Source organism: Phalacrocorax aristotelis, chromosome 9 (assembly GCF_949628215.1).
Source record: "Phalacrocorax aristotelis chromosome 9, bGulAri2.1, whole genome shotgun sequence".
NCBI classification, from domain to species: domain Eukaryota; kingdom Metazoa; phylum Chordata; class Aves; order Suliformes; family Phalacrocoracidae; genus Phalacrocorax; species Phalacrocorax aristotelis.
This window is the reverse complement of record NC_134284.1, coordinates 7,741,725-7,756,343: the sequence shown is the minus strand read 5'-3', so window position 1 is coordinate 7,756,343 and position 14,619 is coordinate 7,741,725. Positions and strand designations below refer to the sequence as shown.

The window sequence follows — 14,619 nt, the reverse complement described above, 5'->3', positions numbered from 1 at the left end:
ACCAAAAAAACCTGGAGTCTGTACTAGTGCAACTTCTAATTTAATTCAGTAAGTTGTTTTGGTCTTGGGTCATTAAGTATACTACTATCTGTCATGTTCAGTAATGCTCTGGCATGACTGGAGTTTAGTTTTAAAATAAGATTTGCGTGTGTTATCATAACAATGACAGCAAAAAATTACACCAGAATGAATTTTTGAGGATAATTTATGATCTATGAGAAGTAACACAATTCTTTGATGACAATGGTGAGTTCTGTAAAATTACCTAGTTATAGCCTCATGTAGGAGAAAAAAGAAATTACTTACTTCCATTGTTTTATGTAGCTCAAAGGAGCTAGATTACAACCTGCATCCGTCAATGCTTTTTTATACTGCTCCAAATCGATCTGAAATTATGGAGAATTGCAAAAGGTTGAAAGCACTCTTAACTCTCTTTATGTGGAAAGACAAGATATCCTTATCTAAACATTAAATAAGCAGTGTAAAGTTATAGCATTGACCAAAGTTAAGAAGTACTTATGGGTCTTAATCCTATCTCCTACCAAGTATGAAAATGTAACTTAAAATGCAATTTGCTGTGAGCATCTCTCATTAAACTTGACAGTATTTATGGAATTAAATCCTGTGCATTCTCAGATATGGGAACAGTTTTTATATCAGCATCTTCAAAAAACCTGACTGAATACTGGTTTCTGTAGAATACCACAACAGCAAAAAATAGAAATGAAGAGGAGTTAATATATATTTATAAGGATACTATCTCTTTGCCTAACCCAACATATTTTTTTTACCACATAATATTTCTACAGTATAATAAAAATCTTTCTTGAAATAATCATTGTAAGGTCAAAAGAAATACTAGGAAATTGTTTCCTGGATTATTCAGATACTGGCACAAGAAGCATTTCTTCTTTATTCATCTTCTGGTCAACTGACCTGTCTATTTTTGAATATACAAGGACAGAGTGAAAAGAGTCATATTAACATTTTGTTTTATCTACTGCTATTGAGCAGTGGAGCAGAATAATAGGAAGTATGCCAAGAAGTGTCATGCAGTAACTCTGAATTATATATTTCAAAACAAAACTTTCCTTCTTATTAGTCACTCATATCCTTTGAAATAGTAGCTAAAGCTTTGTGAGCAGATTCCCTGATAATACTACAAAATTTATTGTAAGTTTTAACATTTCCTGGGCATTTCATACTTTGCTTCAGAGAGAAGTAGAAATACTTATTTAGTACTGAGAAGATACAGAAAAATCCTGTGTGGTACAATTTGGTGTCGGAAGCTGTAAAGAATACACGTACCTCTGAAGGTGCCTGAGCTGAGCTTATGTAATAGATAAGAAATAACCGCATTTTATCTTCTGGAGTTCCCGCTGCAGTGAAAAAGAAAAATTAAAAACCCTAAAATTGTAACTATGCCGCTATGTTAATTGCCGTTCAGTAATAATATATCTGTACATTCAGACCTTTAGTTATGACAATAATTGTTATCTATAACCATGGTCTTGTTCAGTGTATAAAATGGTAGAAAGGCATTTAGCAATTTTATTAAAAGTTGAGTCAGACAGGCTTCCCTTTTCCTTGTAGGGAATATTATTCCTCATATAACATACTAAATAAGTTATGCAGTAGCATTATGTCTTATTTTATGTGGGGATTGCAAGTATTAGCAGGGAGTAGATCCACGAAATAGGAGATCAGAGAAAGAACATAAAGTCAAAGTCACAGCACATTATTTTTTTAGCTCTATGATTTGTTTATGCAGCTCTGTGGCTGGCTGTACTGAAACACTTGAGGGCTGCAAAAGCACTTATGTGAATCTTTGATCGGGGAAATATGCCATACTTGCAACTTGTCTTCAGGAGGGGTTTCACCTCCTAAATCACCTTTTGTCACACCACTTGCTGGAGAAGAATACTGCTACAAATTCTTGGGTAGCATTATCAATGGCAATCAAAATTAATCTCTGCCAGATGAAAACGATGATGTGGCCATCTGTTACTTAGACTACAACCTACTATAATCAGATTTTGAACACCATCTACTTTTTTCTAGAAAACAATCACTATTAGTAAAGACCGCAGTTTCAAAGGAAGATTTCAGAAGTACACCTTCTCAGAACAAACATTTCAAATTTGTAATCCAACACTTCATTAAAAAAGCTTGATACCAAATGCACTTACTTGTACTTTTGGGTAAGAAAAAGAGAATGTTTTCTGGTTTTTTGTCCCGGCCCCCGCCCCCCCTCCCCCCCGTATGGAATGTGGATCATGTCAGCAGGGGATCATCTAACCTAATTTGCAACTTTTGTTCATACGTGAGTATATATTTAGTTTAGTTAAGAGTAAGCACTGTCATAATGAACATTTACGAGTTGGTACAATTTTCTTCTGGGAAATAAGTTTTATTAACCTTTACCAAATACCAGTAAGCCAGAAGATCAAGAACTGAAGAAACTTTGTATTATCTGAACCAAAAACCAGCTGTCAAGGTAGATACCCATTTGGTGTACACCTCAGTAAAAAAAGTACTTAAACATTCTAAATATACAGTGTCACTGACTTTAGTTTCTGTAACTGACTTGGAAACTTAGTTTCTAGCTTGGCAGTTTATAGCTTGTTTCAGTACTTGGCTCATCACTAAGTTTCAGTTTCAACTGGAATCTACTGGTGCTCTATGCCATTTCCCTCGCTGGGCCTATTTACCATGTCTGCAAAACCCCTGGAAGGTCTGTGCTCACAGGACAAGCTACACGACACATAAGCATGCAGTAACAAAACATTTTCTTAAAGAGCATGCTGGGAAGAGAGCAAGAACCCATGGTCTCTAAATGCTTGAGGTTTGCCAATATACTTGCCAATATGCAGACAGGGCAGTGGTTGTAACTCAAGTTTTACAATCCTGCTCTGCAGGTTATTTTGTTCCTGCTGACTGGTATGAGATCATACTGAAATCGGTCAGAGGGTTGTGACATACCTGAGGTTGTGAGGGGTTGAAGTGAGAGTTGATATTATGATATTATGAAAAGCTGAGAACCCATTCTGGTTTCAGCCTTTTACAGAAAGACCCCTAGTGACTCCTGCTAATAGAGAATCTAAGTATCAGCCAGTGTGTAAAGCTTTGTTATGTATGAACCATATATGAAACAGAAGTTGGGATGCACTGCCCTTAGATGATGAAAACAGGCACGCCACAGCTGGGTCAAAGCATGCAAAACTTCAGGCGAGTCTCTCAGTGAACTGGCCAATTTACGTCTTGCTTCCCTTCTCTACATGTTCTTCCATCCATCTTTTTCCTCACACAAGCAAGAGCTAACTACGTTACAACCCCTCGACCTAACCAAATTCTATGAAATGCCCTTTTTCATTCTGTTGTGAGGTATGCGTGTGTTACAAAACATGCAGTAGGATTCTAAAGAATCATTATTGTTCAGACAACACAACTCCATGCTATACTAATAAGTATTGGAGAAGCACAAAAGTTAAAATATTTTGACCTTCGGAAACAAGGACTTAGGAAAGGATTGTGATGGAGCTGCACAAATTGCCAATATTTTGGATATTACTCAATCGAAATACTAAACTACTCTCTAGACTGCTACTAAAAATCAATAAAAAGCTGTTTTCTTTACAAGTTTTATTTATAGCTTGCACATAAGCTCTTTACCCACCCTGAAGTCCCAACAGGTACAGATTTACTGTATAACTTAATAAATTTTATACCAAGTTCAGATTTGAAGTACTCACCATCTGGGTCAGAAATCATATCCAGAAGAGATTTATCCAGAGTGGATTTGCTCATTATTTTTTCCTCATATTCAAAATACACATCCAGCTTTCGACTCTGTTTAAGTGTAAGTGTTAGGGTTAACATCTTAACACTGTGAAGGAATATGCATTTCCTTTTTAAAAAGGTATATAGTTTTAGTTATCAAAAGTGTTTTAAAAAAATTTTAAAAATAAATTAGCAGTAAAAATAACACGCACTATTAAATACCTTTATTAACTCTCAGAAAATTGATGCTTATGTAATTCTGATATTGGAAGTCAAAATGCAAGTTAGGCAAGGGATGTCTGACATGCAAATACTAAACTGGAAGAGGAGCTTTACTTTTAACTACGGTTTTGCTATAGCTGAAAATGACATGCCATCATACGTAGTGTTATGCTGTAATAAGAAAAAATAATGTTCAAGTGAATATTATGTCAAATTTATGCTGAAACTCCAGTCTCCCAGTCAACAAGGCAACGACTCAATGCAGATAAATGTGGGAAATTCCTAAATATATTAAGGCATCATCCCTGAGAAAAGTTGGCAACTGCCAACTTGGGCTGGTACTGAAATAACTGCCTCAGATCAAAGGCTTGCAATAATTTGTTCACACCAAAGATGGAGGACTCCATAATTAGATTATCTTGCTAACCCTGGAAAAGAAGTCTCTCATACAATGACACACGTAGACCATGTTGTGAAAATCCTTTTTTAGGGAGGAAGGCACAGGGACTGCACAAAATTAATGCAGCAAAAGCTTTATGGAAGACATCACATGGCCATGCAATTGATCACTGCATTGCGATACATCTGCACGAACAGCCAAGCTTTGCACTTCTTGACCATCCTATCATGAAATTACTACCTAAAGATAGAAAAATGCATTCAAGAAACTTATTTTAAAAACTGCTGTTACATCACATATCATCACGAGCATTTGAACATTAAAACACAGCATCACAACAAATGTTACAACTACTCAGCTTAAAAAACCTTAATATGCAGTAACTAACTAAATCCTGGTGTTTGGACACATTGAGCTATATATTGGCTCAAGGAGGAGACCGGCAGGGTGGATCTTCCCCTCGCTGTCTTGGAAGTGTTTCAGCTCCACATCACACCCATTGAGAGACTGAAATGACATTGCCAGAGGGAGGCAAGAGACACCTGGGCTTTTTTGGGGTTAAGAGATTCAGGAAATTTTGCCTGATACTGCTGAGGCGTGCAAAACTGCTATGGCACCTTCTAACCCAGTGCAGCGATTGTTGTAATGACAGCAACATAAAAACTGTGTAAGTCTGGTTTTCACATGCTTTTGAATTCTACTAAAATTATTCCTGAGAACACAAATAAGGAAATGGGATTTTAAAAAACAGTTATTTCACCACTCGCTGAAGTAACCATTTCACCTTCTGAGTATTGTAAGTTCATCAAAAAAGAATTAGAGATGAGAATACAAAATAAAAGAAGAGTCACAAGAATATTTTATATTGAAAGCCTTTGGCAATCAGCTTATGATGCAGGTAGCTATATAACACTTCTGTTTCTCATTCAGCAACTACTGAACTCATGGAGAACATTAAGAGCAGCAGTTACTTGCAGAACAGCAACTTAATTTAAAGCCTTTGTGGAAGCTTGTAATTACAGCTTATAAAGTAAATTACCATGAAGAGTGCTCAAAAAATGACCACTTCCTACTTTCAGGGGCAGAAGAATGTCTTCTATTGTTTGTCATAGCGATTATGACTACATATAAGGTGTATGAAGTGACAAAGAAAAAAGAGCTAGAGCTGCTTTGAAGCTGTGTTTACCTTGAGCTCATGTTGAAGCGTAGTTACAGCCAAATTTTTCTAGTTACACTACTGTAAAACCTTGGATTAATCTTGTATTTAGCCAAAGTTCAAGTAATTATCAATGGCTATGTTAAGGTAGGTTAAAGTCTGAATAGAACGGAACTACCAGCCTTTTTCCATGTCCTTACTTCAGATGCGATTTGGTATCCAGCACATCAGACACATTCTGCAAGTTCAGTTCTACAGCATCGTGGAGACTATCTGCTTTCTTAGTTTCCTTAACTCTCTCTACTGCAATTTTTCTACTCTTTCCATTACAGTAACTTGCTTTTTGTGTTTTAACTACATTTGTATCTTCCTACTTGGAGCTACATCCAATGTTTTTAAGCTTAAAATATTTTTCCCAGACAAAAGGCATCAAAAACAAAGGACTGTCTTGAAACACATAAACTTCAACTCATTAAGATAAATACATTATTGTTGAATTTGGCAATGCCCATATTATGTTAGCTGGTGAACTGTTTAAGACAAATTTATTCAGATGGCATGTAAAACTGTACAACAAAATTCACTAATTCACTATATTTGTTTACAGATCAACTTTTAAACAGAATTACATAATTCAAACATGAGATACTTTCAATTGTAAGAACAGATTTACAGTTGTTAACCTACGTGGAGCGCAAACTAGGTAAAATTCTTCTCAATCCTGTGCAATTTTATGACTGTTTGACTAAGACTGCCGAACAAAACAGACTAACCGCAGGAAAGAAAACTCACTGGTTGTATATATTTGCTATACTTTGAGCCTAAACTGAATGGTACATGTACAGTCACTCTTTTAAAAAATTTTGGACAATGAAGTGTGAACTTAGCACTTGTTGGGGGAAAAAGAAACCCCAATCTGAAAACCCTAAAACTTCAGGTCCTTTATTTCTATCCACAGTAGGGACATCAGAGGTAAGCAGCAATGTAACATTTTCGAGACTCTCTTTTTGATGAGACAAAAGCACAAACTAAACAGAGGGATCAATATGGTGAGACTATTCAGCTGCTTCTTCACTAGATAACTAATGGAGGTTATTAGCAAAGATGCTAATTAGGGCAATATTTTTCTTATACTGGTTTACTACAAATTAGATGGACACCTAATCAAATTTCATATGGACTACTGAATAGCCTTAAACACTACTAGTTACCTTTTGACAGATTTCCCAGATATGCCACATCAATGAGACAGTTACTTCCTGAAGAGCCAACTTGTCTAAGTAGTGCTGATAAGAAGCAGATCTCCCATTTAATTTAAGCAACAGTAATTTTGCTCACTCAATGACACACTCACAGACATGCCAAGAGGAAAAGCTGCACAATAGGAGCTAAACAATCCTGTAGATTCAATAAAAAAAAAAAAAAAAAAAAGACAGCAAAGAGGTTCTTACGGGTGCCAAACTGGCAAGTAAAGTGAATAAAAATAATAATAAAACCCAATAATAAAATCAAGATGCATTTACATTTACAGTTATTCCCTTTCTGCCTTCTGCTTTTGATTTCCTACTATGACATCTTGTTCCACGCTAACCTCATTCAGGGGACCTTTCTGGCTGTCAATTCAGGGACAGGACCTGTATTGCAGTTAAAGTGCTACACTTCAGACTACATTGCCTTTTTTTAAAAAATATATTTGTGAAAGCTTTCAACTTAGCATCTTTAGGAACAGGCTGTTAATAAGCCAAAACTTATTTTACGAAAAACTACTGAAGCATATGGGAATCTACCTGAGCACTGTTACTCCAAAATGAACACAAAATTCCTTCTTTTTTAAGCAGAGAAGTGGAGTCAGGACCCACTGAAATCTCTTAGAGGGTCATTTTTGTAAGGACTTGTTGGAGGCTCTCCTATCCTCTTTACAGTACAAAGGTTCTTCCTTTGAGAAAGAGAGAACATGCAGAAGAAGAGAAAAGAAATTTTGTAAGAAGTTACGGGGAGGAATTTCTCACAGATACTGACAGAAAACAACCAGAAATAACAGCCCCTAGAATGAGTGAGGTTGGTCAGGTAACTATAGCGTGCTCCTATCACGAGGAGGAGAAACTGTGGGAGAAGGCTACAAGTGGCAGCTACAGCCAGTTGCCTTCGACTGAACTGCACAGAATGATGCCGGAAAGGTCACTGTAACTGAATTCAGAAAAAGCTATTGTTTACTGGAAAGTTACTAAATTATCAGTTCTGAACTATAAAAAAACCAGCCTGGACCACTGTGATAGATATTTCACAAACACATACTGCTTCTGTTCATGTGGTAAGAAAAAACGTAACCTCATTTAAAACAGAGTGATTTAAACAGTGCAATTCCTCTACAAGATATGAATTTGATAATTTGAAAGGTTATTGGCAATCCAAGTCATTGAAACTATCGGGCCTTGAGATCAAGCAAAATTGGACATACATGATAAGAAAATTATGTACGAATTAAGAAAAAAACAAATCCTAAACCAAAAAAGTATAAGTAATCTAAGACAGATGCAGAATATTCTGATTCAGATAATTCACTTAAAAATCTGTCACTTAAATTCATATGTACAGAATTCTAGCAAGATGTTATCTAATCTATCCCCTCTCTAATTAATAATTTTAGAAAAGTGTACATGTACACATTTTTATATGCCATGATTTAACAAACTTCAGTAATCCTAGTATTCACATTAGAATAACATGCAAAGATAAGCATCTCTTGAAACTCTAAAGTAGCTAGAAAGATAACCATAATTCTAGTCCTAAATGTTATCTGTTGGGTACAGTCCTTCAGGCACCGGCTTCTTCAGAAAAAAAACAATCAATGCAAAACATTGATGCATTTGTTCTAAGCACTGACAAGGAATACTTTATGGTTCACTTTGTGAAAAGAAGTGATGCATTCCTTCCACTATTTCACTAACACTTAGATATGCCAGAAAACTGCTAGGACCCCTGAGTATGGGATTAATTTCTGGTTTCCTCTTACTGTGTCTTAGAAAATGATTCAAGAGAATGTGGAAAGGAGCTGTAAACTGAACACCAAAATATGACCACAAGAAAAATTAAATTCGCTTAGTGTATCTAAAGCAGGTTTCATAGCATTCTTTGCACTGATTCTCATAAATGTAGTGAAGAAAAATGCTCTGATACTTCATGCAGTAACAAACCATAATGGACAATGCAAACAGTCTATTTTGAAATATGAACGTGCTTTCAGATTATTTTAAGAGTGAAAATACAGAATAGTGAAGAAGAGCATGGTGTCTCACTAGCTCCTCATGACCAGGCACTTGCCAAAAAAAATTCCGACTTATCTTGATCTGGTTTAATTATTTAACTTTATAAAAAAACCTATTAACCACAGCCTCAAGACGCCACCAGCATTTCTTTAAAAAGTACTGGCTGAGATATTGCCCTTTCTGAGAGTATTTTTGAGGAATCCGTTAGGTAGCATATCATCCTGCATGTTAAAATTCCATAGCTCGAGACACTTTTTGTAACATTGCTGAGTGAAAAGAGGGGAGAAAACAGACAGGATAAAGCAGTTGGAAGAAACTGCTACATTCATTCAGTGAAAAGGCTTTAACGTAGGTAAATTCCCAACAGAAAAAACCATGTGCTTCTGCATTAGCTTGAGTCTAAAATGGTTTCCTAAATATCTAGAGATGAAGGAAGTGATTCTTTCTAAATCAAAAGATTATACATATGCACACACCATCAATATATTGAAGAAACTGCATGCCCATTTGTCTCACAATCTTCTTTGACAGCTATACAGTAAGAAGGTAAGGCACCCGAGCACTTCACAATACCAGAATTAAGAATCATTTATGGAGAAATGGATCACTCTGCCTGGGAACTCTCTAATAGCAGGCTCCCTGTCGGAGGAGAGAGCTTAAGGGCTAGTGGAGTGCTATAGCAGAGGGACCCTAAGGGATTTCCTTCCACCTCTAGGTAACATGAAGGTGTGTCACTATTGCCTAATGGAGAACAAACAAGACACTGGTGATCAAAACTGATGTGATTGCCATTCTATGTCCTGCTCTGAAAGTTGACTTCTGTCCAACAAATAATAGATAAAATACTACTGGTGTAGGCCTACCATTACCATCTCAGTATCTTTCTTAGAAAAGTGAATTTACAGAAAAGGCATCAAATAAAATATCGACACTGTCAACGTCTATTTTTTTTTCAATGCTATTAACGTACTGCTTTTAAATTGCCAGATATGAAAATTGGCATGCCTAATACTGGAAAAGCACATAAGTAGCCCCTACAGGAATGAGCCAAACATAGAGACACACTTATATATCTTCCCCAATTTTATAAACATGTAAAATTTATTTATTCATTAAAATTCAGAATGAATCCTTTGTTCATTTATAGTACTTTTAAAAAAAATCAGTAGCTGTAATAACTGAGGACAGATCTTACGCACTTTACAAATGTTAAAGGTAGCTTCAAAACACATTGCCTTCCATGAGTTCTAAATAGTATGGGGTAAAATTTTCTAAATATTGATTTTCAGTGAGCCTTGGTGCTTGAATCACTTTCAAAAACAGAATTTCAGTGTTTCTGAAAGCCTAATCTATCATTTCTGTTCTCACACTGTGAAAACAGATCCATCTTTCAAGCTGTCCTAGTAGTAACCATAGTCTTTACTTGATACTGAAACCATCTGCAAGTTCTCTGATACAAGAGCAGCAGACAAACAGAAAAGATGACAAGCATCCTTCTGAAGTGCTTACATTATACACAAGACATCTGACTGCATCCCTGCTGGAAAGACCAGTTTAGTAACTTGCATCATTATCGCCACACTTCTGGGTATCATTTTCGTTGGTGAACAGAAACAGTACCCTTCTGACAAACACATACAGAACAGAAAATCGCTTCAACTGAAGCCATAACTTGCCACGACACATCTCTAAAGTAAGTGAAAAGATTCCATCATAAACTTATTTTGGAAAGACTTCAACCACAGTAAAGGTTGCAGCCATCATAAAAAAAATAAAAGAGAGTACACAAGTAAATTGGGGGGGGAGTTTCCTTTGCTTTCCATGCAGTGGCATTAAAAATTTATTCCCTCTCACTGTTCAACACTAAGTAATGCTATACAGTGATTTCTGTTAAAGGTAAGCCAATTGAGAAGGCTCACTTTCTTATCTAACTTCACCTGCTCAAATATATTTCTCCAGGTAAGGAGCACTACTGATAAAAAACTGAAGCTGGAAAGCAATCATACCTTTATATGCTCCAAAACGGCTGTTGCAACATTTGTATGAAGATCAATGAGCCTCTTCTTTTCCAGAAGTTCTGGAAGAGAGCTGAAGAGATTAAATACAAACTAACCTGCTGAGTTGCACAGTTAGTTGAATTGGGTATTGTATACAGTCGGTACAAAAAGATTTATAGATTCCTAGAACCACAGAACAGTTTGGGTTGGAAGGGACCTTTAAAGATTATTAAAATCTAAAATTATAGAATACAGTAGGATTGGAACTATGTATAGGTGATAATGATTCTTATAACAGAACGATGTTATCCACATGTAATGCAGTAAAACAGGTTTTTACCTTGACTAGCAAAATTGCACATATGTGGGTAAATTAATATATGCCCTGCTTACCTAAACAAATACTCTGCTAGAATATGGCTCATATAATCAACATTTAGTTCATGTATGATACATATAAAAGTGTCAATATCTGCCAAAAATATAATATAATGTCAAAATTATTAATATTAAATAATAATAATACCCGTCAAATAAACACAGAAGCTCTGGATGCTCTAGAGTTTGTCACAGGTGCTTCTGCACAGAACACAATTCTCTACGCAGGATTCAAGACTGAAACCTTTTCTTTTGTGAAATGGGAAACTGGTGAAATTTACTTTGCAGAAGACGTGATACTTAAGGTGGTGTGATTTACATGATTCTCACTCTGGCACTTGGGCATCACATGTATCAAAGACTGCTCAGGGTCACATACTTTCACATCCAAAAGCACCCTGGACAGCTCGCGTCTTGCTCAGTTTAATAATAAGCAGATGAGAAGGCTCTTAATGACATTGACTGCATGTCCTGAAGAACCATGAAGTTAAGTAACCATACTTTATTTCCTCCTTCAAGCAATTATAAAATCAATGTTACCTACGATGACTGGCCACTAATAACCTTATAGCTGGAAGGTTATTGTGAAGGACTGTACTTTAAAAAACAAAAAGGAAAAAAAAAAGACAGCAGATCCTCTATGTTAGAACCTCTTGTTTTTAATTACTAATAGATATTCCAAAGTTTTCTAGAAATTGTAAAGCCTGAGACTACTCTGAAGGGTATTTTCTTCATGCTAGCAGATAATGGACAACAAAACAGCAAAGCCTAGTCTAACCCTTCCAGCAGAAACATGCCTAAATGGAAGATCTTAACGGTACTTGGACTTCTCAGCATAATCCTAAAGATGAGAGCTGGAACATTGCAATAGGAGTTTTCTGTGTTACACGCTTTTCTGAAGGGGAACAAGATTTTCCTTAATAATGCCAGATGACAGAAAACAGTTGTAAAGAGGCTAACTGAACACAAAAACTTAACTGATGAAGCTTTAGTCATACGATTTTTTTTTTTGCTATCAGTTTAAAGCTTTTGATGCTTGTCATTTTCATTCCTTGCTGCCTTAACCTGAAAACCAGCATCTTGAGAAGTACAAAACTCCAGAACTTTATAGGGGAAGCTTGGAAGCATCTCCTCCCTTTTTTGAAACTGTCTGATCCATCACACTTCCTTTGTAATTCCAATCAAATTCTAACCAGGGCATAGCATACAAAATAACTTTTGAAACTCAGAGAGACAACTAACTAATGCAGACGCATGCTGGATTTCACAGGATGCTGGGCATATCACCCCATCTATCCTCAGAATAATTATGGTTCCTTCTTCCGAGTAGGTCTTAGCAAAAGGCAGCAAACTGAACATCTCCCTTCTCCAACGCACCAGTGGAATGAAAACCAGATTTGCAATGAAGAATAAATCTAATTCTCCGGCTTTCAGTGTCATCCATGGTGGACAGGTCTCCAAAAGCAGGAAAGTAAGTTTCTCATGCCGAGTTCTTAATGGCTATAATCTTGCCAACAGATGTTACACTAACTACATTAATCAAAATGTATTTAATTACACACTGCAAAGCAGACATGCTTCAGGAAGTGGATTTGACTATCAGTTTTCTTAAGGAAAGAAGGCAGAGCTAGGTATTTGGGTCTTTCTGGTGGAAGAGCGTAAACAAATCTATGATACACTTAGATTATTCAGCTTTGCTGAAGAAACACTCCAAAGCCACGTGTAGAAGGCTCACACACACATGCTGTGGAAGTTACACGTGCAACCACTTGTCTAGGACACTGCATTAAACTTTACCAGAATTATAAAGTATTTAAACTCTATTAGTGAGCCAAATAGCCTACTTTTAAAGCAATTTATTTCAAAGGATATTAAAAATGAAATGACAGAATTAGAAATGGTTCCCAATTAATTAAACAATAATGCATTATTGATTACTTACCTGACAGCTGAAGTCAGCTTAGCTGTATTATCAGAAAGCATACTTATTGCTCCTTCATCCTCCCCTTCGATACCCTGGGTTTTGGGAAAGGGTTTGGAAAGAGGAATAAAAATAAAGTCATAATAAATACAAAGATCACACATGCAAATACAGTCAGTACATTTAGAACCCATTTTCTCATAATGGTATTATGGTTTACAGTTATTATGGAGGTTATATAAATGTAACACCAGTAAATGCAAGAAATGGAACCTTACCATGAAATATGGTACTCCTAATCCTACTTTAAGATTGTATTATGCCTAAAATTCAGTGTGTGCTGATAATTTTTGTGGGGCGGGGGGGGGTGGTGGCGTGACAAGAGTGGGCTAAGCATCTCTACAAGTCCTGTCATGCCTTACACAAAGTACATATAGGTGATAAAACTTACCATGATACTTTTAAGTCTTTTGACTTCATCTTCTTGGGCTCTGTAGGATTCCAGTTCTTGCTGAACAGACTCAGCTACCTCTGGAAAAGGACTAATGCAATACTCTGCATTAGGCTCAGTTAAATCAACGAATTAAAATGTTAGAAGCAGACAGGCTGCATGATCAAGATGATCATGAAAATGTTTTCAGAAATATCAGCACACAAATCATACAGCAGTATCAAATCAGTGAAAATAATGACATCTTACTGCAGGTTTACTTAAACTTTCTATGATGTATTCACGGTTTTCAATATTTTTATGTAATTTTGATAAGAACAATTTTGTGCTCTGTAACAAAACACTAGATACAATGAATATTGACAATGAATATTGACAATGAACACTCCTTAAAAAAAAACTTCAAAAATACTTTCAAAGAAGCTTAAAAATAGAACTAATATGAAGAATATTCAGAATTTATATTGGCTAAATTAATATAAACTCTGTACCGATACAGCTTACCTGCCCTTATGCTTTTGCCAGAATTTATCAGATGCAGTTAAATCATAGGACTTCTTATTTTTTTTCTTAGGTCTAGCACCTGCTGGAGAACTTTCCATTCCACTTGATTCTTCCAAGTTAACTCTATTCAAATGGAAATCCTAAGAAAAGAGAAATCTTATGTAAATATTTGACAGTTTTTAATTATTTGAGTCTCTCATACTCAACCAATTATCTTCTAGAGTATTTTCTAAAAAAATATTAACACAGCTATTTATGAGCATTTTGTAAGAGGGCAGGAAACACTTTACTAACTAACCAGATAATAACAACAGTAATGTAAGAACTCCAAAATTACTCACACTGAAAAAACACCAAACAAACAAACATTAAGCAAAGACATCTGATCATCTCACACGCAAGCAATCTTCTGCCACTGAACTCTGAACACCGTTTTCTGTATGGAAAATAAATTATTTAGCAATAACTGAGCTCTAACAGCTGATGAAAACTTTAAAGTAACAAAAGTTTGTGCGTTGCAGACAAACATTTCTAAGGCTGAATT

The 14,619-nt window shown here is 35.9% G+C and overlaps 1 protein-coding gene across 1 annotated transcript in view; it reads right to left on the bottom strand.

The window, feature by feature from the left end:
• SCFD1 (sec1 family domain containing 1) overlaps positions 1–14,619 on the bottom strand; it is a 52,892-nt gene that overhangs the window by 18,380 nt on the left and 19,893 nt on the right. The window contains exons 11-17 of the mRNA XM_075103272.1: positions 14,076–14,215; positions 13,572–13,662; positions 13,142–13,215; positions 10,831–10,912; positions 3,753–3,849; positions 1,309–1,379; positions 307–386 (exon numbers count right to left, since the gene is read on the bottom strand). Coding sequence (XP_074959373.1) covers positions 307–386; positions 1,309–1,379; positions 3,753–3,849; positions 10,831–10,912; positions 13,142–13,215; positions 13,572–13,662; positions 14,076–14,215 — 635 coding nt within the window. The remainder of the gene's footprint in view (positions 1–306; positions 387–1,308; positions 1,380–3,752; positions 3,850–10,830; positions 10,913–13,141; positions 13,216–13,571; positions 13,663–14,075; positions 14,216–14,619) is intronic.